This window comes from Bidens hawaiensis, unplaced genomic scaffold (assembly GCF_021521415.1).
Source record: "Bidens hawaiensis isolate Kalapana, Puna unplaced genomic scaffold, B.hawaiensis_p1.1 tig00007248_1, whole genome shotgun sequence".
NCBI classification, from domain to species: Eukaryota; Viridiplantae; Streptophyta; class Magnoliopsida; order Asterales; family Asteraceae; genus Bidens; species Bidens hawaiensis.
The window spans coordinates 227,445-253,441 of NW_027491500.1; the positions used below are offsets into that span (position 1 = coordinate 227,445).

General features: G+C 34.0%; 2 protein-coding genes and 1 pseudogene across 3 annotated transcripts; 2 read left to right on the plus strand and 1 right to left on the minus strand.

Moving 5' to 3' along the window:
• Positions 1–6,952, plus strand: LOC143634783 (uncharacterized). Its single transcript, XM_077102777.1, has 5 exons — positions 1–191; positions 298–397; positions 6,560–6,655; positions 6,751–6,803; positions 6,889–6,952. The coding sequence occupies exons 1-5, from the start codon at positions 1–3 to the stop codon at positions 6,950–6,952; spliced, it is 504 nt and encodes a 167-aa protein (XP_076958892.1).
• An 11,279-nt stretch (positions 6,953–18,231) lies between these two features.
• On the plus strand, positions 18,232–21,273 carry LOC143634829 (shaggy-related protein kinase gamma). Its single transcript, XM_077102811.1, has 11 exons — positions 18,232–18,657; positions 19,207–19,299; positions 19,396–19,728; positions 19,812–19,886; positions 20,029–20,085; positions 20,221–20,361; positions 20,439–20,489; positions 20,566–20,661; positions 20,733–20,816; positions 20,924–21,026; positions 21,115–21,273. Exons 1-11 carry the CDS (start codon positions 18,544–18,546, stop codon positions 21,195–21,197), a joined length of 1,230 nt encoding a protein of 409 aa, XP_076958926.1. The 5' UTR covers positions 18,232–18,543; the 3' UTR covers positions 21,198–21,273.
• An 852-nt stretch (positions 21,274–22,125) lies between these two features.
• On the minus strand, positions 22,126–23,952 carry LOC143634830 (GDSL esterase/lipase At3g62280-like; annotated as a pseudogene). Its single transcript, XR_013153936.1, has 5 exons — positions 23,727–23,952; positions 23,447–23,621; positions 22,849–23,012; positions 22,497–22,767; positions 22,126–22,437 (listed from the first exon to the last, which is right to left on the minus strand). The product of XR_013153936.1 is annotated as a GDSL esterase/lipase At3g62280-like (transcript).
• Positions 23,953–25,997: the final 2,045 nt, after the last annotated feature.

Here is a 25,997-nt window from a genome sequence, read left to right on the forward strand (position 1 = left end):
ATGTCTCAAACAGTGTCTGCTAGATTAATTTCCGTTCAAATGTCATCCGCCGTTGTCTTCTCCGTCTCCAGCGGTGTCCTCTCACTACCATCCCATTCGTCTTCGTCGATTCGGTCAATCAATCGACGCAGTACAATGGCATTTAAAGTTAAACCTTGGTCTACCGTCCGCATGGAATGGCAGGACTGCACGTACTTAATTACTTCATTTATTAAATCAACTAGAATTTAATTTAGTATAGTATGGTATAGTTTCATATTCATTTCAATTTAACTGTTTGATTTATATATTATGTAGGGTTAAAAGGGCAATGAATGTGCCAGTTTCTGTAGCGTATAGTTGTTATCTTGATAGAGAAGCAACTCCTCAATGGATGCCACTGGTTTCATCTGTTAAGGTGTGTTTTCTCTAACCTATAAATGCTTTCGTTTTTTTTTCTCAGGTGACCAGTGTGGAAAAAATCTCTATAGTCGCTAGTCGGGAGGTGGGGCGGACTCTAGCGATTAATCAGGATTAATCGGATTGGACTTTAACGTATAATTTTCAGTTTTATATATACACGCACACATTTATATATGTAATTTTCAGTTTTATACACATGCAAACACAATTTGGCCAGAAATTGACTGGAAATCGCTGATTTTGGCCGGAATCTCACCGGAAACCGCCGATTTAAACCTCATCAGAAAAAAGCCGATTAATCTAGATTTTGACCGGATTTGACCATTGATTAGTTGGCTGATTAGCCCAAAATAATTAATCTATGAAGTAGGGACTAGTAATTAATCGGGGATTAATCGATACCTTTTGCGACACTAAAGTCCTGGGGATTCAAGTGTCCTATAAGAACGCTAAAAAAGTCCCTTAGGCCCTGATGAATTATATAAACTAACTTTTTTTAAATGACGATTAGCGTTATAACAATAAACATAACAAAACCATAGTATTAGTTTTGAGGTTTTAATGTTTTATATAGAGGGCTCAATAAGTTTTTCGGTTTTGTAATTTAAAAAATATATAAAAATTTAGTGTCCCTGATAAAACATGCCCAGGCTACAGCTCACCCTTAACTGGGGCCGGCCTTGAATATTATGAGAAAAGATTGAGAATAATTGTCTGTGTTTTTTACAAAGAATGAGAAATTACAAAATAAATAGGAAATACACTTTTGGTTAACAAGGAAATACAATCAAGAGTAATTGAAAGGAACTACTCCAACGGTCCATAATTGAGAGGATCAAGCTGTCAATATTTTATAATAGGAAGTGATGATTTCATTGATCCTATACCAAAAAAGTTTTATTTTCTAACACTCCCTCTCAAGTTGAGTAGTTGGATCTCCGACACTCAACCTGTCAAGACAGTTGTGGAAGATTCACCCGTTAACGGCTTTTGTTAATATATCGGCTAACTGGTCTTTTGATCGAACGAACGGAAGCTCTATTATCCCTGTTTCAATTTTTTCTTTGATGAAGTTTCTGTCAACCTCCACATGCTTTGTGTGATCGTGTTGAACAAGATTCTGGGAAATTTGTATTGCAGCTTTGTTGTCACACATAATCTTACTTGTTTCGGTTTGGGGAAAACCGATCTCTGTTAAAAGTCTTCGTATCCATAGAAATTCTGCGAGTCCTCGTTCAATTCCGCGGAATTCAGCTTCAGCACTGGATAATGCCACCACCTTTTGTTTTTTGCTCCTCCATGTAACCAAGTTTCCTCCAAGTAAGGTGAAATATCCTGATGTTGATCTTCGGTCATCCTTATCTCCAACCCAGTCTGCGTCTGTATACAGCTGGATCTTTAGATGTTTATTTGGTTGAAACAGAACCCCATAACCCGTTGTTCCTTTGACGTATCTAATAATTCTCCATACTGCACCCATGTGTGTTACTTGTGGTCGGTGCATAAATTTACTAACTACCCCAGCTGCATATGCAATATCTGGGCGAGTATGCGAGAGGTATATTAGTTTACCGACCAAGCGCTGATATGTTTCTTTGTTTGCCAATTCTCCTTCTTCTTCCATATGTAGCTTGTGATTTACCATTATTGGGGTGTCAGCAGGTTTGCAATCAATCTTTCCTATTTCGGCCAGAAGATCAAGAATATATTTCTTTTGACATATAAAGATCCCTCGTTTAGACCTTAATACTTCAATTCCAAGAAAGTATTTGAGTCTTCCTAGGTCCTTCATTTCAAATTCCATGAACAATTTTGCCTTCAACTCCTTCATCTACTCCTCATCATTTCCTGTAACGATCATGTCATCAACATATATAATTAAACAAGTCACAAGTTTACCTTTTTTTTAAGGAAGAGTGTATGATCGGAGTTGCTTTGGCAGAACCCATGTCCTTTCATTGCTAGAGTAAATCTTCCGAACCAAGCTTGAGGAGATTGTTTAAGCCCGTAAAGAGATTTTCTAATCGACATACTTCCTTTATCTTGAAATTTTTTGTGAATCCGGGTGGAGCTTCCATATAAACTTCTTCTTTCAATTCTCCATGTAAGAAGGCATTTTTAACATCAAATTGATGAAGAGGCCATCCTTCATTAGCGGCGATTGAAAAAAGAACTCGAATTGTATCAATCTTTGCTACCGGCGAGAATGTCTCCGAGTAGTCAATTCCGTATGTTTGGGTATAACCTTTAGCTACCAGACGTGCTTCGTATCTTTCAATAGTTCCATCTGGTTTATGTTAGTAGTAAACACCCATCTACATCCAACTGGTTTCTTTCCTGGAGGCAGGTTACACTTTTCCCACGTGTCATTTTTTATTAATGCCTTCATTTATGTTTCCATAGCATCCTTCCAGTTGTTTGATTTTAAGGCTTGTTCCACTGAGGTTGGTATCTGTTCAGCATATAGGGAAGAAGTAAAGGCCTTGGCTTCTTTGGATAAGTTTCCTTCAGCTATATTTGCCATAGGATATCTGGAAGATCTAGTGTGTTTTTCTGGGGAATACCGTTTTGGCGGTATTCCTCGGTTGGCCCTGGGTGAGAGAACGTATTTCTCAGTCATTTCTTCTTCTTCTTCTTCATCTTGTTCTTCTTCTTCTTCTTCTTCCTCATCCTCCTCCTCCTGCACTGTTTGTTCTATTTCTATCCCACAATTATCAATGTTTTGTTTTTCCTGAGATTCTTCATGCGCTAGTGAATTACATACCTCAGACGCTAGGTCGGGAGGATTTTGGTTTGGAACATTGCTTGTTGGTCCCTCATATTGTTGAGACGCTGGTGGCTCAAATTGGGTACTATGATCTTCTGACGATGGTTGGGTACTATGATCTTCTGATGATGGCTGGGTACTTCGATTAACCATGATTGGGCACATTTTGGGACCCATTTTAGCCAACTCAATGTGTCATTATCCTCTTTCTCCCCCTGACAACCTTGCTGAGAGCTATAAAAGAATTCGGTTTCCAAGAAGTCACAATTCATGGTAGTGTACATATGACATCTTTTAGGACTGTAGCACCGATATCCTTTTTGGTTGACACCGTAGCCAACAAAAACACATTTTTCAGCACAAGGGTCGAGTTTGGATCGATTGATTTTGGGTATGTGAACATAGACAGAGCACCCAAAAATTCGGGGTTGTAATGAAAGTGCAAGAGGGAGTTTGGTAATCTCAGAAAGGGTTTGAAGAGGGGTTTTTAAATCAAGAGCTTTCGTTGGTAGTCGATTAATAAGATATGTGCAGTAGCAAGGGCTTCAGGCCAGAAGGATTTAGGTGTTCTAGATTCAATTAGAAGGGCACGTGTTATTTCCAAAAGAATTCAATTTTTTCGTTCGACGGTTCCATTTTGTTTGGGAGTGTGGGAGCAGGACGTTTGGTGAATTATTCCTTTTGTTTCGCAAAATTGTCTCATTGATGTGTTAACAAATCCCCCCCCCCCCCCATTATCAGACCGAAGAATTAGGATGTTTGTTTTAAATTGTGTTTGTATCATGGCATAAAAATTAGTAAATTTATCGAAAACTTCATATTTGTGTTTTAAGAAGTAAATCCATGTCATACGAGTGCAATCATCAACAAACAAAACGAAAAAACGAAAATTTTGTCCCCCAACAACTTCCTCCGGTCCCCCAAACTTCCGAATTGATAAGAGAAAAAGGTAAATTAACCTTTGAGTTATTTGGCTTAAATGTTTGTCTATGACTTTTAGCCAAAACACAAGTTTCACAGTTTAAAGTTTCATTTAAAGAAAATAATTTTGGAAATAAAAGATGTAAATAACTGATAGATGGGTGTCCCGGTCTTCTATGCCATAACCAAGCTTCTCTATTCGTAGTTCCGTGAGCCAGCATCACAGTACCATGTTGAGTCACTTCGTCCACATAATACAATCCCTGGCATTCAGTGCCACGCCTAATAATCTTTCCTGTCCTTATGTCTCGTAATATACAAAAGGTGGGATGCATTAAAACAGTGCAATTTAATTCCTTCGTTACATGGCTTATTGATAAAAGTTTGTGTGACAAGGACGGAACATAGAGACAATTTGAGAGTTTTAAAGTCGGGGAGATTTCGATAGTCCCCCCTCCTTTTACGAGAACTATTCCCCCATTTGCGGTTTTTATGTGGTTTATTTTCGGTTTAGATTTTGAAATAATATCTGATAGTTCAAAAGTCATGGTGTCAGTAGCACCACAATCAAATATCCATGATTTTTCAAAGGTTTCATTAGTTTTAACCCTATTTACTTCTCCAATTTAAGTCACTTCGTCCACATAATTTGTTTTGTTTCTAAATCTTCCATTACTAAATTTGTTTTGTTTCTAAATCTTCCATTAGTTTTGTTTAGTTTATATTTGTGAAAAGTAGAACTTTGATGGGCTTTGTTTGTTAAACTAAAATTTTGATCTGTATGATAATTATCAGATTCTTAAGGAGGTTTATGTAACATTTGTAAAATAAGAGGGTTCAAGTGATTAGTGTCTAAAAAACAAGGATTTGAGGAGAGTTCCTCAATCCTGTTACCTCCATTGTTACACAGATTGCTGCTGTCTTCATCTCCGGCAGATAACGTACCACCGAATCCAATCTTCGATTTGTTGTTGGTCGCCACCGCTACTTGTAGGTTGTCTACGACGGCAACCACTTTTCCCCCATCTTTATTGTTCTTTTTGTGGCCGTCACTCCACCATTCGGGGTAGCCGATAATTTTGAAGCATTGTTCTTTGGTGTGTTTTCTCATACCACAGTGGCTACATTGTTCTTTGACAGAAACTCTAACACTTCATTATTGTTTGCTCCGATGGTTGCTAATCCGGCCAACACGCTTTGTTGTGATGGGTTCCCGGAGGCAGCCCAAAGAGTTGTTTGGTGAGCCGTTTCCTTTCTAATAGCGGTGTAGCCTCCTTCGGCCGAGGATTTTGCGGTTTGGTTTTGGGAATTAAGGGCAATTTTCAGGAGGTTTCCAAACTGAGTTACTATGTCTTCATAATTGGTTCTTGTTGTATTTATCAAGCTACCGTCTTCGGATATGGTAGCTTAATTTGATCGGGAATAACAGAAGGTTATTGGAATAGATGATGAGCAATATTTGGTCCAAGAACCAGACACTGCCTGATACCATATGAGAAAAGATTGAGAATAATTGTCTGTGTTTTTTACAAAGAATGAGAAATTACAAAATAAATAGGAAATACACTTTTGGTTAACAAGGAAATACAATCAAGAGTAATTGAAAGGAACTACTCTAACGGTTCATAATTGAGAGGATCAAGTTGTCAATATTTTATAATAGGAAGTGATGATTTCATTGATCCTATACCAAAAAAGTTTTATTTTCTAACAAATATAAGATCCTATCAAAAGTCTTTACTAGTGGAGTTACCAGGCCCATACAAGTCTCATATAAAATATGAATCTTTTCACTCTCATACGTACTTCTGAAGTCACTACGTGGAAAAACTTGACCTATAAGTTATGATTACGAGTGGAGTTATGGGATCATAGACAGCGATGAAAAGGTTTTGACGAGCCGAATCAAGTGGCAAACATATATTAACATACTTCTTAACTTAGCATATACTCCTATGTTGGCATACTTATGCAGTGAGTAAAATTTAAGTTTACTGCATTCAAATATCAGCTCCTCAGATAGTTCAGACAACACTAAGAATGCATTTTTTCTAATTTTACCTAGTAGTATTTTTCTGCTATTCCTGAGTTCTAGAGCTATGCTTTCTTTCTCTTTTTAAACTTTTAAACAGACGTTGAATGAAACGATACAAAGCTTCTAGCCCGATACTTTTGTAAGTTGGACCGTTATGTTCAACTAACGTTACAACGAACCCATATCCTTGTTCTTTCCGTCATAGACGAAGCTTAATGAGGGCCAGGGGTGGCCTCGGGCTCCCCTATTTTTTCGTAATAGTGTAAATTTACCCGTTTTTCGTCCGAAAAGTTTTATACGTAGTGTAAATTTACCCGTTTTCGACCGAAAATTTGAAACCCCCCCCCCCGTTTATGAATTTTTTTTAATAACAAAAATACATTTTGAGTCGGGCCCCTTTTAGCTCCGTGTTACAAAGGCCATACTGGTTTCAGATATTAGAAGACAAGCCCGAGATAACATGGTGGTCTCTCAAGTATGAAGTATTTGGGAGCAATCTTGAATTCTCTTGGCTTGCTCCTTATATGCAGGTAAATTAACTAAAAGGGTACCCATAACCCGCGTATTCTTTTTATTTATTATTTATTTATTTATTTTTATGATGCCATATTGTTAAATGTTGCAGCCAATTCCAAATCAGAAAATCCACTGGAGGTCCTTAGAAGGTCTACCAAACCGGTAAATTCGTTAATCTGCTAAAATTAATAGTACTCGACTGAGTATAAAAAATTTGAAATGCTTGTGTAATTATTTTTTGTTACAGAGGAGCTGTATGTTTTTTTCCTAAAGGTTCTTCAACATGTTTGGTTGAAGTAAGTTTTCATTGATCAAAATTCAAAATCCATTTCATTTACATTTATGTTTTATACAAGGTGTATTGGTTTTTATTAATCCTTACTATCATCTTTTGGTTGCTGCCAGCTAACGATATGGTTGTTAATAGTCTCATCTTTTAACGTATTTGTTCCCAACGGTCCGCGACTAAGAAAATTCTAACGTCGTTAGTTACAGGTCGCCAGAAAAATGTTTTTGGCCAGAAACTCACATTTTTTCCCGGAAAACTCAACATTTTCGTCCCAAACATCTTGGTAACCTTGTATCGGACCTTTAGAAACCTTTTCTAGTAAAAGGCCCAGCTATTGAGATTGCTTGAAACCTAGAACGGTAGTGTTCAAGTGGTGGTGAGTGAGTTGGTGGTGGTGGGTATTCAGGTCGAGTTTACTGACAAAAAATGTGATTTTTTTGGTCAAAAGCATTTTTCTGGCGACCCGCAAATAATGACGCTAGAATTCTGTTAGTCGCGGACTGTTGGATCAAATACGTTAAAAGATGGGACCATCAACAGTCAATTTGTTAGTTATGATCGGTAACAAACAAAATATAATAGTTAGGATTAATAAAATCCAATATACCTTTATACAAAGGCTATGAACTTATTATAGAATTCTTGTTTTCTACGGCTTACTTTTTCATATGAAGTACCTCAATTATTGTCCCCTGTGGTATCTGTAAGTACTTGAATGCAATTAGTGGTGTTTTTTTTTTTTAATATGTTAACCATTAACCAAGTTTTCTTCAATTTTAACTACAACTAGATATTACAGCCTTTCAATGAGAACTTAATGAGGCGCGGCTTGGAAAGGTTTGCAAATTATGCAAGGACATACCAACCAGATTCGGTCTGAGAGTTCTTACTCTGTAATCTGTATTGTACAAGTATAATAATATATATAATCATGTCATATTCTTTATTTTTGTACATTTAGCCATGAATTAGGCTAATATTTATTAATTTGAAGACATGTATGCACAATTGTACATTTATATGAAACATGTTGATGTTAGAAAGGTATGCAACAAATTGCATTTCATGATCCTGTAAATTTATATGGATACATGCCAAGAACTTGCAAATAGTTAATGTGTCATCGTGTCGACACGATGTCTTAGAATGATATATTATAAATAAAAAATCTAATTTAAGTATAATTTAAGTCATTTACATGAGGCATGAGCTTCATAGTAAATAAACCATAGAAATGAAATACCTTATTTTTAAGAGATAAAAAAATCAATTATATCGTATTATCGTGTATATATTATGAGTACTATGTTTGTGTTCTTGTTAATATTATCATTGTAATCGGTATAATAATAATGATGATGATGATAATAATAATAATAATAATATACTAATAATAATGTTATTATTAAGATAAGTTATGCTTTATGGTTCACACAATGGAACTTGATTGATTTAGTGCTTTTTATATGATGTATTATTTATTCTGTCTATTAGGTTTTGGACTTTTATAATTATAATAGTAGGTGAGCATCCAATTCATCCAATTACAAGTTAGAGATAATTAGTGATTTCCTCAACTTTAAAAGAAAAATACAAAATAAGTGAGTGACTCACTGACTCGCATCTTTCTTTCGTAGTCATTTTTTTCTAATTTCTTTTACTAATGTTTCTTTAACTTACGTATTAATCTAACCAATTAATCAAAAACATTGTATTCTTTAGTTCACATATTAATCTAACCAATTAACCAAACACGTTATACTTTTTTGTGTCTTATTTTTATTTTTGGTAGCGCTCGTAGCACACAAGTTTAGTAACTCGGGTTTAAACATTACATAATAGTAAAACAAAGAAGTAACACGTTTCAATAGGATTTTGGTTATATTACGACTATGTTTTAGGTATTCTCTTTAATTAGCATAGTGAGTATACAAAAACCAAAATGCTTTACACTCACCACAGCGCACAACCTCTGTCTTATTAGTTTGGTTTTAAAGTATTTTCAAATCCACAAATAAAATTCCATGTGCATGCCATTCCTTTTTCTGAAAACGGTTAACGAATCCTCCAAATATGCTACCAGCTAAATTCACCACATCGGGATACACTTTCTAATCCAGAGAAAACCCTCACCTAAGGCGAACTCCCGTAAACACTCGCCTGAAGGCACGACAGTGCGGTGAAGTAATACTCGTTAAGTTCAAGGATCCAACTAGTTAATGCCGCATGCTCGCTTAGTCTCCTATCATCATCTGGTGTCGCCGAAACTAAATGATGGGGCAATAATCAACCCGTGTCACATGAAACACCAAATCCTATTCTTACCACTCCAATCACTTGCTTATTGTCGCGCATCACTCCTTTTAATTTATTTTATTTAAACAAAATAAAATAAAATACTCGAGTAAAAATTTCAAAATAATATTTTGCAACCAACGTTGTAGCTTCTTGGAAGGGTCCCATCAATATGTATATGTAAATGATTAAATACCCTTCAATCACCATCATCATTACACTATGTCAATAATGCAATTTCATTATCATCCGTACAAAACCTCTGGCCTATTTATTCTTCACAAAGATCATCATCATCGATACCTTCAACCTTCTTTACTTGTATTTTACTTCCATCTTATTTATATCTCCAGTTTGTGAAGATCATCATCATCATTGGTACGTACCTTACCTTCATAATCACTCCATCTTCTTCACTGTAAGGCTTATAACTTGTTGAATTGTTATGTTTATCCATATAGATAAAATATATAGCTTGTCAACTCATATTATGAATTTGATTATATTTGTTTCGAATTTCCTATATCTCAAAAAAAAAATTCGTTCTAAATAAAAAATTGTAAGTGCTGGAACCGTAATTGCGTAATTGATGTTGTGTGTTAGGGCAATTTAGTTGGAATGGAAAACTTTTTTATGTTTTGTTGAATAACTTTTTTCTTGTTTCAGATTTCCTGCTGATCGATTGTCTGATGAGATGAACGTATTTGGTTCGATTTATGGGTTACAGCATTGAAGGAGCCGAACGTTTCTTGTTAACGAGTTTGTGTCAAATGTAAGGTTTAACTGATTTATATTTGGTAATATTCTATGGTTCTCTTTTTCAGCCTCATCGTGTTGCATGTTATATTACATAATAATTAATTATTAAATATTTTAAGATTGTGTGTACGTGCTGGGATGGGATAAACTATATGGTATTTAATACTTATTAGCTTTTGCTTCTTACAACCAAATGATAAAAAAAAATTTTTACAACGTCATAGTATGATCATAAATGCAACTGATTAGCAATACTTCTAGTGATAACACTAAATTTTCTATGTATTGAAGAACTTACAATGTTTGAACAAATTGATTTGACCATTGCAGTAGCTAAATGATTTTTTGCTACATTAAATATAGTTATTAATGGTTACGTCATGATGACTCATGTAGATTCATTTAAACGTGAACGTCTTAGACTAGGTAGCACGATACAAAATAATTATAGGTGTTGCCAAGGGACTTCTTTATCTTCATGAATACTCCCGTCTCAGGATATATCATGACTTTAAAGCAGGAAATATATTGTTGGATGATAAACTGAATGCCAAAATTGCAGATTTTGGCACCGCAAAGGTTTTTAAAAACGAGGAAACTCATGAGGATACACATCGAGTTTTTGGAACCTTGTAAGTATGTTTGTGATTGTTAGGGAAAAAAAAATATGAAGGATACTTTATTAAATTTGCTTTATACTTTAGACCCCTGGTATTATTGCGAATGTTAGACGTTTAAATTGCGCACTTTGTTTTTTCTTGTAGTGGATATATGGCTTCAGAATGTGTCATGTATGGCGAGTTCTCAGTAAAATCAGACGTCTTAGCTTATGGGGTGATGATGTTGGAGATAGTATCAGGACAAAAGAACCGTCGTTCTCATATCAACGGGAACTCCGAACACTTGCTTAGCTCTGTATTTATCCAACATCATGAGTTTTTATATAATAACCATGAGTTTTTATCCAAGATGACTAGGTTGGAAAAACTATTTATAAAGACTCATGGTTATCATATAATTTTAAAAATGGAAGGTAGATACATAAAAAGTTAAGCAAGTGTTCTTAGTTCCCCTCAATCTGAAAACGGTGGTTCTTTTGTCTTAATACTATCTCTAACATCATCAACCTATAACTAAAGACGTCCGATTTTGCTGAAAATTCACCATACATGGCATATTTTGGATCCATGTATCCACTATTCAAGAAAAATAAAGTGTACAATTTAAATATCAACATTAGGGATCTAAAATATAGAGTAATTTTAATAAAGTACCCTTCATATATTTTTTTCTAACAGCCACAAACACACTTAAAAGGTTCCAACAACTCGGTGCGTATCTCCGTGAGTTTCCTCATGTTTAAACAACTTTGCGGTGCCAAAATCTGCAATTTTGGCATTCAGTTTATCATCAAACAATATATTTGTTGGTTTTAAGTCATGATAAATTATCCTGTGATGAAGATAAAAAAAAAGTCTCTTGGAAACGCCAGTAATTATTTTGTATCATGCTACCCAGTTAAGACATTCATGCTTAGATGAATCTACATGAGTCATTAAGGTGTGACTATCAATAACAATATTCAATATAATAAAACATTATTTATCTACTACAATAATCAAATCAATTTGTTCAAACATTATTAAGTTCTTCAATACAAAGAAAAATTAGTACTACTACTAGAAGTGCTGCTAATCAAATGCATTTATGATCCTAATATAATGTTGTAAAAGAAAATTTTCATCATTTGGTTGTATGATAACAAAAGCTAATATTCGTTGAATGCAATATAGTTTCTCTCTTCCTAAACACACATAAATTTAGAATATCTGGTTAATTATTATGTGATATGAGATACAACATGGAGTGGTTGAAAAAGAGGACCCTAGAATATTACCAAGTATAAGTTGGTAAAACTTGCGTTTGATCGGAACTCGTAAATGAGAAGACATTCGGTCCCTTCAATGTTATAATCCAGAAGTCTAACCAAATTACAATGCTGAAGTTTTGCGAGTGGCGACACCTCATTCTTAAATTCTAGGTCACCTTGCTTGAAATTACAATCTAGCCTTTTTTACGGCAATCTCCTGCCTGGTTTCAAGAGTACCTCAAGTAAAGTACGGTTAAGGGTCAATTTTATAATCCAGCACCCGAGTAAGTCCAGTGTCCTGAATATACTAATATTATTAACCAACTATTATTCTCTTGGCTTTGGTTTGTCTTCGCATGTAGTTCATACTGACTTAGCCCTTCCAAAAGAATCAGTAATCAACTGAAGAAAACGTGTATAATATGACCTCTAACGATCATGAGAGGACTGAAGACCGAGCACTTTCAGGGATTCTCGGATTTTAGTTATTTTATATTTCCTTATAAGAGGCAAAAAGATCGATATAGGAACACACAACACTTCACCAACTCACTCTATAACCCTTAGAATCGATCTACCATTGTTCTCGCTTTGTAACTTAATCATTAATAACAACAAGAGGTAGAGTGACGATTAGTCACCTCCCGAGGTTTTATCCCGAGATCTTGAAGGATCAAGGGTTTTCCTCGTAACCGCCTATGTCATCTCTTTACTTTCATTATCGTACTTGTTACACAAATCATTCAAGCACAAAACCTCACTTACAAATTTGATCACAAAGTTATCATTCTTATTTTTATGGTCAAAACAAGTACCATATGAATATATGATACCATTTATATTGTAAGTTGGACATGACTAAATCATTTTATGATTGGAATATTACACCAGTTCATTGATAACTACTCTTATCTTACAACAGACATTAAAACCTTTAATGAAAACTTAATGAGGCGTGACTTGGAAAGGTTTGCAAATTACGCAAGGACATACCAACCGAATTTGGTCCAAGAGTTCTTACTCTATACAAGGATAATAATATATGTAATATATATAATCAGAGGATCGGACCGTATTCTTGTTTTGTATATTCGGCCAAGAATTAGGCTAACATTATAAGGTTGAAGACATGCATGCACATGTATATGAAACATGTTAATAAGGTATACAACAAATTGCATTTATGGAACATGACACAGTAAAGCTGCATGGATACAGGCCAAGTCATAACCTAGTTAACATGTCGATACACGGTCTTGGATACCTACCATAACGTGATACGCTCGGGTAACATCCCCACATGAAGGTTAATCGATGAAACAGAAGAAATAGTGACAATAAAACTAACAAAAATAAGAAACGACGGCCGCAATTGTGGTATCTGTCAGTTCTTGTGCCATTTTTTATTTTTAATAAATAAGATTAAAGTTACTTATTATTATTATTATATTTGACATTTGATGAAATAACAATTGTATAAAACAAAATGGAATGCTTAGGGGAAGGGAGGCACTTCCGGATTGGAGGCTCAGGCTGTGTCAGCATCGATCGAGTAGCACCTCCGTCAAACAATTTCCCAAATCATATCGGCTTTAAGAACCGAAGGGAGAGAGAGAAAGTGGGGCCATGAAATGATATTTGTGTTATTATTGGTCAAAGTTTTATGTTTTTCATTAAATAAAAAATAATAATTCTTAAAAATCTTCATATACCCCTATTAGATTTTCATAAATCTCTATAACACCCTTAGATTGAGGCATTTACATATTTCCATTTCCTAAACTTTAAAATTACATATTTTCTTAAATTATGCTTAAAAAACATTGTATATTTTGTATTAAAAACTTGTATTTTGAGAAAATATGTAATTTTAAAGGTTTAGGAAGGGAAAATATGTAAAAATCCCTAGATTCTAAGTCATTTAAAAGAGGCATGAGTTTATTTGAATAAAGTTAATCTATATTATGTCCTATTATTGTTCTGGGTTCGAGTCTCTAAATTTAAAATAAGCTTATATATCTTTAAAAAAAAAAATAATGTTATTGATAAGAGTAAATTATACTGATAACATAATAACAAGTTTTGTTATGGTCTCTACCGTTCAAACAATATATTCAATGTTCATTCTAATCTACTAGGATTTGGATTTTTATAATTATAAATTTATAATAGTAGATTAGTAGGCAAATATCCAATTTCTCATTCAGTCATGCTCGTTTATATTTGACTAGCAATATATTATTATTTTAACAAAAACATTTTCCACGTGCTAAGTTTATTCCTAAGTAATTCGTGGCATGAAACACGTGCCACGTGACTAAAGTCTAAAACTATGGACGCAAGCTGATTTTTATTTTTTGGTACCTTTCACTTATTTGCGTTGTTGTACAACACTGACTTTATATTAAAACAAGTTCAAATGTCACATGACATTAAATATATTATTATATAAGTTTGGCGACGCTAGACTATGATTGGTCAATTTGACAAGATTCTATTGGACCAAGTTTTGTTTTTTTTTTGGTTTGTTTTTTGTTTTAAACATTGATAATTGTTATGTTTGTTTTTATTAATTTAGTTCTAATACCAATATACCGTAACGGATGTGATAAAAACTGACATAATTTGCGTAGACTTAGCGCATTTTGTTTTAGTTATAGTAGCGTAACAAAACTGACCGAATGACAATTCTTTCTTTTTAGTCCGGTTTTATAACGAACGTGAAAAACCCAACCAAATTTGCATAGACTCACCGCCAGGGACCAACAACGCTCAGGTTTTACCAACGCTCAAGTTTCACCGACCAACGCTATCCCAATGCTCCATCTCAATTTTTATAACTTTTTTTTGTTTTAGTTTCCGTACAATAACACATGTAATAGAAACTGACCGAATTCACGTCAACTTACCACCTCAACACTTAGGACCGGTAATGCTTGTGTCTTACCAACGTTCGGATTTACCAACCTGCCCCGCGCAACGCGCCGGGTTAAAAACTAGTATATAATAATTAAGAAGTTTGGCTACGTAAACATTGTCTCACGTGGTTTGTCGGGCTTTTTATTTGTTTTTTGATTTTAAATTCGTGTCGATTCACTGGCGTAAAATACGGAATTTTTATACTGTTGATACCGTCAAATTGTTCCTGCCAAATTCGCGTCAGCCCGCGATCGCAACCTAAGGTTTTTTTACCCACGAGTTTGTTTTGTCCATCAATTCTAGACGAATTCATGTCAGGTCACGGCCACAACGCGCTTATATTTTTTGTTTTCGCCACGGTCTTTTTTATGTAATTATGTTAATTTGATATATTTTGAGTGTTGATGAATTAACTTATTGCTTTAATTTCGGTGTCGTAACCTGATACCATCCGAACTCGTGTCGGTTCACCACCACAACACATGGTTCTCTACGTACGCTTTAGTGCCGACAACTTCAATTCCGACTGAATTCGCGTTAGTTCGCAAACGCAACGTGCATGTTTTTTATCACTTTTTTTGTCCCTCGATTCCAGAATCAACGAATTCGTATCAGTTCGCAACTACAACGCTCATGTTTTTTTGTTCGCCACATTTTTAATATATTTTAAATATGTTAAATTGTTGTATTTGGATGTGGTGGTTTGCTTTATTTTGGGCTTCGTGACTAGATATCAACCAAAGTGTTATCGGTTCGTAACCGCAACACATGTTTTGTTTTGTTATGTTAATTTGTTGGTCTTTTGCATTAACAAAGTTAAATTTTTTATTTTTTTTTCGGGTTGGGTGGGGGGTTATTACTGGTTTCGTAACCCGGCACCGATCGAATTCACCTCGACTCACAGACGCACTGCACGATTTGATAAGTTGTATGGATACGACTGTCAATACATCAACCCGGCGCAACGCGCCGGAATCTTCCTAGTTTTAAAATAATCTTCGTTTCCTAGATTTGTACTAGACTACTAGTAGAAATTATAGCATTTTAATCAATATTTTTAACCTTTCAACTAGTGGAAGCTATGTTTTACTTAACATGTTAAGGTTAATAGTGTATAAATGGATCATGTAAGTTTTTTTGGATTATTTAATATTATAATTATATACAAACCAACAGGTGAATAAATCTGTACACGTAAAACATGATTATACTATAATAACGATTAGGAGTAGAGGTAAATACTAAATAGTGATTTCTTCTAAGTAAAAATGCGAGTGATATTACTGCATTCAAAATTTTATTTTCTATTTATTTTTTTAAACTTTTTTTAAATATTTTCTACTTCACATATTAATATAACCAATTAACCAAATACGTTATATTTTTGTACATTGTCTTTTTTGGTACCCGTCGTACACAAGTTTTGGCGGCGCATATTTTAAAGTTAAATAAAGAAAAATAATAAAGAAAAACATGTTTCGATGCCCATTTAGTTATATTAACGTTTTCTTTTTAATTTACCATAGCAAGTACATAAAAACCGAAAAATTTTACGTTCAGCACAACACGACACAAAACTTCTACTTTACTAGTTTTAAAATAAAATAAAATACTTGGCTATAAAAAAAAAAGAAAAAAGAATAGTTTACAAATTACAACCCTTAACCCACGTTAACTTGTGTGATTCAATACATTCAAACACGATAAAACGTTGAATGCATGTGCACCATCATTTTTGACCAATAAATAAATAAATAAATAATAATACTAATAATAACACTCACTACGAGATATATAAATATATAGGCTAAGTATAAAATGAAAACCCATTTGAGTTGTGAAAACTTTAGAAATTCATTTTCAACCACATGTTTTTAATTAATGTTTAAATCTTGTGGTTCACAATTAAAGTGAATAAAAAATGTAAATATAAATATAATTTTTTCTCTCTCCTAAAAACATATATAAAAATTAGTAAAAAACTGTTAAAAAATAGCAAAACATTTTTTTTTGATGTTTTGATATTTTGTATTAAATGTTACAACATATATTACATGTAAAAAAAAAAACGATGTTACATAGGGTTTTCGCGGGTTTTCACAACTCAAGTGGGTTTTCATTCTATATATATATATATATATATATATATATTTATATATAGGTTTTCATTCTATACTTTGCATATATATATATATGCAAAGTATAGAATGAAAACCCACTTGAGTTGTGAAAACCCTATGTAACATCGTTTTTTTTTTGTTACATATATGTTGTTACATTTAATACAAAACATCGAAAACATGAAAAAAAAAATGTTTTGCTATTTTTTTACTAAATTTTATATATGTTTTGAAGAGCGACAAAATGTTTACATTTTTTTATTAACTTTAATTGTGAACCACAAGATTTAATTTTTAATTAAAAACATGTGGTTAAGAATAGAAGCTAACCATAAGCTATATATATATATATATATATATATATATATAACTTTGACCAGTCAAAATACGTACATGATTAAATCCACCTTCAAACACCATCATCATTATCATTATTCCACTTTATTATATCAATTCTGCAATTATCATCCAAGCAAAACCTCAGCTCTCAATTATTCACAAATATCATCATCGGTACCTTCATAATCACTCAATCTTCTTTACTTTACTGTCTTCCTGTGTATCATTGATTGATTATCCGTCTGTTAATTTCAATTGCAAGCAGTTTCTAGGGCTTAGTTGTTGAATTATTGAATTTGTTATGTTTATCCGTACAGATTGTTAATTATTTTATGAGATCTGGTTTATTATGTTGATCTGCAAATCTGCAATTGCTTAATTATGTTACCTGATTGATTGCTGAATTACGCGCCAAATTTACAGTTTGAGGTGTTTTTAGGGCAGTTTAATTGGAATGGAAATGTTTTATATGATGCTTGTTGAATCTTTTTTTTTTTCAGATTTGTGTGATTTTATTTGTAGACAGGATTATAAAGCTTAAGAAAGAGTTGTGTAGTTATTTGTAAGATCTGGTTTATGTTGATATGTAATTGCTTAATTGATCCTTAAACTGTTCATGAGTTGAGCCCGAGTCGAGCTAGGGTGGTTTCAAGCTCGGGCTCGTAATTAAATGAGACAACTTAGCTAGGCTCTAGCTCGATTTTGAAGTTAAACGAGCTTAAGATCGAGCCAACGAGCCAAGCCTATGTCGATTTTGGCTCGGTTACGAAGATGATCCAAATAAGCTCAAGATGTTTCAAATCAACTTTTTATAGCCAGTTTTATTCGAGCTTTTATCGAGTGAGCCACGAGCCCGAGCTTCAAGCCTCGAGCTTTTTGAACAGCCCTTGTTACCTGATTGATTGCTGAATTTGGCGCCAAATTTACAGTTTGAGGTGTTTTAGGGCAGTTTAATTGGAATGGAAACATTTTATATGATGTTTGTTGAATCAGGTTTTTTTTTTTCAGATTTGTGTAATTTTATTTGTAGACAGGATTATAAATCTTAAGAAAGAGTTGTGTAGTTATTTGTAAGATCTGTTTTTATGTTGATCTGTAATTGCTTAATTGATGCTGTATGTTACCTGATTGCTGAATTGTACACCTAGTTTTCAGTTTGTGATGTTTCGAGGCCAATTTAATTGGAATGGAAAGCCTATATATACTGTTGATTGAATAATTTTTTTTCTTGGTTTCAGATTTGCATAATTTTATTTCTAGATAGGCTCACAAAGCTTAAGAAAAAGTCGTGTAACTTTAATCACCACACCGATGGCTTCGGTGAGTGTGGTACCTGCATCTGGAGTTAGAGAACCTAGTGGAAATACAGCTGCTTTTGAAAGGTTGCCTGATCAGATGAATGACATGAAAATTAGGGATGATAGGGTAAGTGGCATCATCATATATATCATTTTATGTAGATTGTAGTAGGGCTGGCATTACAGGTCAGGCATCATAAGGCACGATTACCTGTGGTGCTAAACACGACACGATAACTAAACGTGTCATTTTTTCCAAACATGAACCTGTGTAGAAACAGGTTACACGCATGATCTGTTTAGGGGAACGAAAGTATCATCTATGTAGTGAAACTAAAGTTGCCAAAAGTTCATAAAATTTTTAAATTATACATACATATATATATATTTTTTAAGTTAAGCCGGGGCGTAAAGTAACTAAGGGATATGCCATATATTTCATTTGAAAATATAATCAAGTCATTAACAGGTTAACGGGTGTTTAACCTGTTTGGACACGAATTTAATCGTGTCTTAAACGTGGCGACCGGTTTAAAACACGAAACCTGTTAAGCTCACCCAAAGGCCAACGTGTCATTCGTGTTAATAGGTCCGTGTTAGAAATTGCCAGCCCTAGATTATAGCAATATAGCAAAATCTCTTCGTTCAAACATAAATTTCCATTCATTACCTTTAGGAAATGGAGCCTGCAATAGTTAATGGCAACGGGGCAGAGACAGGGCATATAATCGTGACAACTATTGGTGGTAAAAATGGCCAGCCAAAACAGGTAACTTTAATTACACAGATTCTTTCTTCTGGACTGTTGTATTAGTAGCCCTAGGCATCAATTGTTAGTGATGCGATTGTTTTTTATTTGATTCAGACGATTAGTTACATGGCCGAGCGCGTAGTTGGGCATGGGTCATTTGGAGTTGTGTTCCAGGCCAAATGCTTAGAAACTGGAGAATCAGTGGCCATTAAAAAGGTTCTTCAAGACAAGAGGTACAAAAACCGGGAGCTACAAACGATGCGTGTACTGGATCACCCAAACGTTGTTGCTTTGAAGCACTGTTTCTTCTCAACTACAGAAAAGGAAGAACTTTATCTTAACCTTGTGTTAGAGTATGTTCCCGAGACTGTTTATCGAATGATTAGACACTATAACAAGATGAATCAGAGGATGCCGATAATCTATGTGAAGCTATACAGTTATCAGGTAAGAATACATTTTTTTTGGTTCCATTTCTTTATTGTTTAATTGATTTTAATATTTTTATCTTAATCCTATATTGCATACAGATTTTCAGATCCCTGGCTTACATTCATGGTAGCATTCGACTGTGTCACAGGGATATCAAGCCTCAAAATTTACTGGTAGGCCTTTTAATATGTGTTCATTTTATAATTTGTACACAAAATATACTAGTGACGAATTAAAGCGCCATTTGTTTAATGCTTAGTTTGATATTAATAAATAAAGATAATTTACTGAGGAGTGTATGTTTCTGTTTAACAGGTAAACCCTCATACACATCAAGTCAAGCTATGTGATTTTGGAAGTGCTAAAGTTTTGGTTAGTATTAACCTTTGTTTAACGCTGTTCAAAAAAGAAAAAAAAAACAAAGAAAACCTTGGTTTAATAGGTACTTAGTTTTACGTTTGGTTTTGTGTTGCGCTATCTTACTTTATGTTTGTCATTTTTTTAAAGGTAAAAGGAGAGTCGAACATTTCTTACATTTGTTCAAGATATTATCGCGCACCAGAACTAATATTTGGGGCCACCGAGTACACTACAGCAATAGATATCTGGTCTGCTGGATGTGTTTTGGCAGAATTGCTGCTTGGACAGGTAGGGACAATTTTTTTTTCATTTCGATGTATACAGTATGTTTATATGACCTGACAAATTGGCATGTGTAATTTCAGCCTCTTTTTCCCGGTGAGAGTGGAGTTGACCAGCTAGTGGAGATCATAAAGGTAAGTTTTATTTTATATACAAATTTAAAATGCCATCAAACGCGTGTCACGTAAGCTTACTAAACTTTGTCCATAGATTTTGGGCACCCCAACAAGGGAAGAGATCAAGTGCATGAACCCTAACTACACAGAATACAAGTTTCCCCAGATTAAAGCTCATCCGTGGCATAAGGTAAGTAATTAAGATTGGGTCACAAATTCATAAATACATGTAAATTCACAACCTAAACAATACATTTGCAGATATTCCATAAGCGGACGCCCCCGGAAGCGGTTGATCTTGTTTCAAGGCTCCTCCAGTACTCCCCAAATCTTCGAAGCACTGCTGTAAGTATAAAAAGTTAAAATTTAGAACTCTGTATTTTAGTTATTTTTGAAAAATTTCATTTCATACGATACGTATTGATTTCGGGTGTGTGGTTTATTGTGTACAGTTGGAGGCAATGATTCATCCGTTCTTTGATGAGTTACGTGACCCTGCTATCAGGCTGCCAAATGGGCGTTTTCTTCCACCACTTTTTAATTTCAAGTCTCATGGTACTGAAAATGAAATATTAGTTATGTGCATTTCATTTAGTTTATCTTATTTATGCTAAAAAAAATGATGTTTTTTTTTTTGTTATAGAACTTAAAGGGGTGCCTGTGGAGATGCTTACAAAGTTGGTCCCGGAGCACGCGAGAAAGCAGTGTTCATTCCTCAGTTTGTAAAAGTAAGGATAGAAGGTATTCTGTTTGTTGATTTGTTCCTTGTAGTAGTGTGCTTAGTACCTAGAAGAAACGTTGGTCCCATATGAATACGCCAGTCCTTGTGAAATGCAATACGTAAATGTAATGTTATATTATATATCAGTAACCCCGTCACTGTGTACGCGCAAGCGCCTTTGTTTTGCAACGGTGATCACGGGCATTTATATATAGTTATATGCAATGCTCTCTAGTCATAGAAACTAGACCTTGTGTAACTTTCTTATTTGTTATTTGGCGAGTTTAACTTCATATCCTTGTGTTCTATATATGAACATTATAATTTAAGTTTTAATGTTGTGTAACGAATCGAGGTAGCAAAGAGTGTATTTGAAGCTAGATATCTGCTTATTCAAACTCCGAAGGTCAGTGTGAATGATTGTTGCAAATTGCATATTGGGATGATAGAAAAGACCGGGAAACTTCGAAATCTAAAACATTTAGGATGGGTATTCAGGTATGGGACTGCACATGGGTTTACTATAAACTGTTTTCCTGGTTTGTAGCGGCCGAACGGGTATGGTATTAGGTGATACTCATATGATCTTTTGGAGCCAATCCCATTCCCGTATACCCGTACTGAAAATGGATATATTAATATATCATATACTGTTGAAAAGTATAATAAACAATATTCTGTGTTATTAAAAATTACAAAATTTTAGTTTATGATTTTGGTGTCATTTTAAGATCGGGATTCGGGTATGGGTCCTGGTAGGTAACTAACAACATAAGATTATAAACGGGTATATCAAATATTCATGGTAAAAACCATGAACCTGACAGCGAGTCAAAATGGGTCAAGTTGGATCATGTTGACTAAAAACTGGCGTCAAATCTGAATCCAATTCAAAGTTCGATTTGCATATTTTTGTTCAATTTGAATGCTGGATACAATATCAAATACATAAAATTAACCGTTTAACTAGACCCGAAAACAACATTCATCCATCTTATTCATTCAGCAACTTATTATTCCAACCTCAGATCTACCAAAACCGGTCTAGTTTTAGTGACTTCATGGAGATGATCTTGGAAGCAACTATCTTATTAGCAGCTTCTGTATAATGAACTCCATCCCATATTACAGCCGACGACACATTACTACACATGGTGTATCCGGGCTGCCCACACGTAGCTTTCACATTATAGTTATTCGGATCCCCTCCATACCCACAGCACGCCTTATGTGGTTTTACAAATCCTGTCAACACAAACCGTTAACAACTAAACTCGAAGTAAACTTAAACACGTTATTATTACCATATCTTGAAGGGTTGGCAAACAGATCATATTTGATGGTGTATACATCGACATACACGATACTTGCATCTTTTAGCACCAATTTCATCTCTTCAATCATTCTACTTAACCCTTTGTTAAAAAGTTTTGATAGGTTGTTATGTACGCGATAGCATCCAATGTTGTCAAGATCGGTATCTTTGTGTGCATGTAACGCGAGTTCTTTAGGGGCGCAACCTTGGGGACCTGTGCTGAATATCCAAAACTTTCTACCACCATATTGGTATAAATTCTGCATTTCACATATGAATTTGACTTAACATGTAGTTTATATGCTAAGATGAAAGGGTATGAAAAGATTAAAGATGGTTACTTGAATGACAAGTTTAATGTCTGCTACAAAAGATGGTATTTGGGCTGCAACTGGTGCATAAGTAAGATTTGATGCATATAGTGCTTCCAAAATATCATTTTGTCCCATATCTATCATGTAAAGCGCGTTACGGAATCCGTCTTCATTGATATAGTTATCAGAACCTGTTTATAAAAAAAATGCTTTATTTTTTTTTAGCAAACACCTGTTTAATCCAAAATTTGTTTTATTTTGCTTTTGCAAATTAACACTTCAAAATTAATATTTCAAAGGTTACAACCAAAAATACACATGTGCAAAGCAATTAAATGTAAACTATAAAACATGATACTATTTTCTCTTTGAACTTTTAAATTTTGGTATTATGCAGTCAATAAAAATGATTTGATGTGACATAAAGCACATTCTTTTGAATTATATATATAAAAAGAATAAGCAGGTAAACCAGGAAACACGCCAGGTTGATTCTAACACGACCTGTTAGCCAAAAGTGTTTGACCAAATGCTGATCCAACTCAAACTCATTTTTAAACTAAACTCAAGCGAACAACTTTCATGTTAGAAATTTATAGATCTAGAAAACTAGAGATGAGCATACCTTGTGAGAGGAGTTCAAGTGAAATGAATGAACTGGCGAACTTGAGCACCGAGATGAAAAGGAATAAACGGTGGTAGAATCATGCCTCCGGCCACGGCAAAGTTTACCCCACTAGTGAAATTTGGCGCCAGTGATTCCATATATGGGCTTAGATAACCAAGTTTCAAATGTTCACCTGTTCCCAAAAATCAACATTCAACAAAGGTAGTACGTAAAAAATCATGCAAAGCTGATTCAAAAGTTAGCAGACTCAAAACCAGCTTTTACTGAGTGGACTCACAGATAAAGTCTAGAATGAGCCGACCGTCACCAAACCGTCCGGTTCCTTTGTGAAAAAATGTAATGCCATGTGGCAGGCCAATGGGGAGGCCGGCACCGGCTAGCACACCTCCGGTGTCCGAATTTGCATCACCAAAGTTGATAATAAGAGGTCTAGACAATGAGATGCCAAAGAGCAAACAAACCCATAGAAGCCCATAAAATATATTTATATTTACTATCTTCATATTAGATCACTTGATAGTTGATATAAGGGTGTCTTATATTAAAGGATGTGACTGCATGAAAAACAATGGTCAACCTATTTTTATTTTTTATTTTTGTAGCATTCTATAGTTTATTCATCTAGCTTTATCTAAATACAAGTTGACATGTTGTTTAGTGTAAGTGTTATATTTTATTTCATAACTTATTCATTTGAAATAGTGGATCAATTTATTATTTGTAATATTGTAGATCTTAGTTTTAGTTTTTTAGTTTGGAAAAACAAAATAACACTATTAATCTCAACTATCATCTTTTGGTCGATGTCGGTCCCAACTAACGAATTGGCTAATAACGATCCCACCTTTTTATCATATTTGTTCCCAATAGTCCACGATTAACAGAATTCTAACGCCGTTAGTTGCAGGTTGCTGGAAAAATGTTTTTTTGCCAGAAAACTCACATTTTTTCAGAAAACTCAACATGTCCGTCCCAAACATCTTTGTAGCCTTAAATCAGACATATAAGAACATTTTTCTAGTAAAAGCTCCCTATTATTGAGGTCGCGGGAACCCTAGAGCCATCGTTGGAATCAGTTGGTGGTGCTCAAGTAGTGGCGGTTGGTTGGTGGTGAGTCAGTTGGTGGTGTTCAGGTTGAGTTTTTCGACAAAAATTGTGACTTTTCTGGCCAAAAGCGTATTTCTGGGGACCTAAAAGTAACGACTTTAGGAATCTGTTAGTCACGGACCGCTGGGAACAACTATGTTAAAAGATGAGACCATCAGCAACCAACTCGTAGTTGGGACCAACAACGACCAAAAAATGATAGTTGAGATTAATTAAAACCAATATACCTAACATATATTTAAGTTTTTAACTCTTGGATTAAATTTAGACAAAAAGCATTCAAACTGCTATTATGTTTCATGAACTTTCAAAAGCTTAATATGAATTTTTATACTTCATCATTGATTTAAATTCTTTATATGCTAAAATAAATAGCAAGTTATAAAACTCTTTTCAGATTTTTTTTATATACTTTCCTTCTCAAAATTTTTATAAAATCATTACTTCTCAAAATATTAACCACAACTCTAAGCCATAGTTTATGCGAGTGATCGACTTTGATTGAAACATTTCAATGCGAATATACAGCTAAATACGAGAAAACAAACATGTGAATGATTGAATTTTAACATCAAGTTGCAAGAATCTGTGTTTCTATATTAAGGAAAGCACAAAGGAACACATGGATGATTATAGTTTTGGAATTTTAAATATCAAGTTGTTTTGGTAATTAAATGTTTATTGGTTTCTAAATTTATAATTCTAACTTGATATGTAAGTGCATAAAAGCTTTAAAGTGCGACTAAATGCTTATATAAAATGAAAACATTTTATACTTTTTGGATAACAAACCAAAAATATATTTAAGAATTAGTCTATATAGTCATAAAAATTAAACTTATACCTTCTTTGTAGAAATTAAATTCTGTTGGTGAATGTAGTTACCAAAACTTGATATATATATAGGCATGTAAAAGAACCAAACGAACACGAATAAGGGCATGTTCGTGTTCGTTCATTTAACTTAAATGAATACGTACACTTAATCGAACACGCAGTTTGTGTTTGTGTTTGTGTTCGTGTTCGTGTTCGTGTTCGTTTATGTCCGTTTGTTAAGTTCTAAACGAACATAACTGAACAACGATAAACAAATATAAATGAACATATATGAACAAACGTAAATGAGCACAAACAAACATAAGCGAACATAAATGAACACTTAAATGAACATAAATTAACAAATATAAAACCAATAAGTAAATGACTCTTCCAAGATAATATTTTATTATTTTCTATTAAATGTAAACGAGCATAAATAAACGGACATAAATGAACATAAATAAACGAACATAAACGAACGCTCATGAAAATAAATGAACGGATGAAACATGTGTCCATGTTCGTTCGTTTAATTAAACGAACACAAAAAATTGTTCATGTTCGTTCGTTTATTAAATAAACGAACATAAACGAACTTCCCACCGAACGGTTCATGAACATT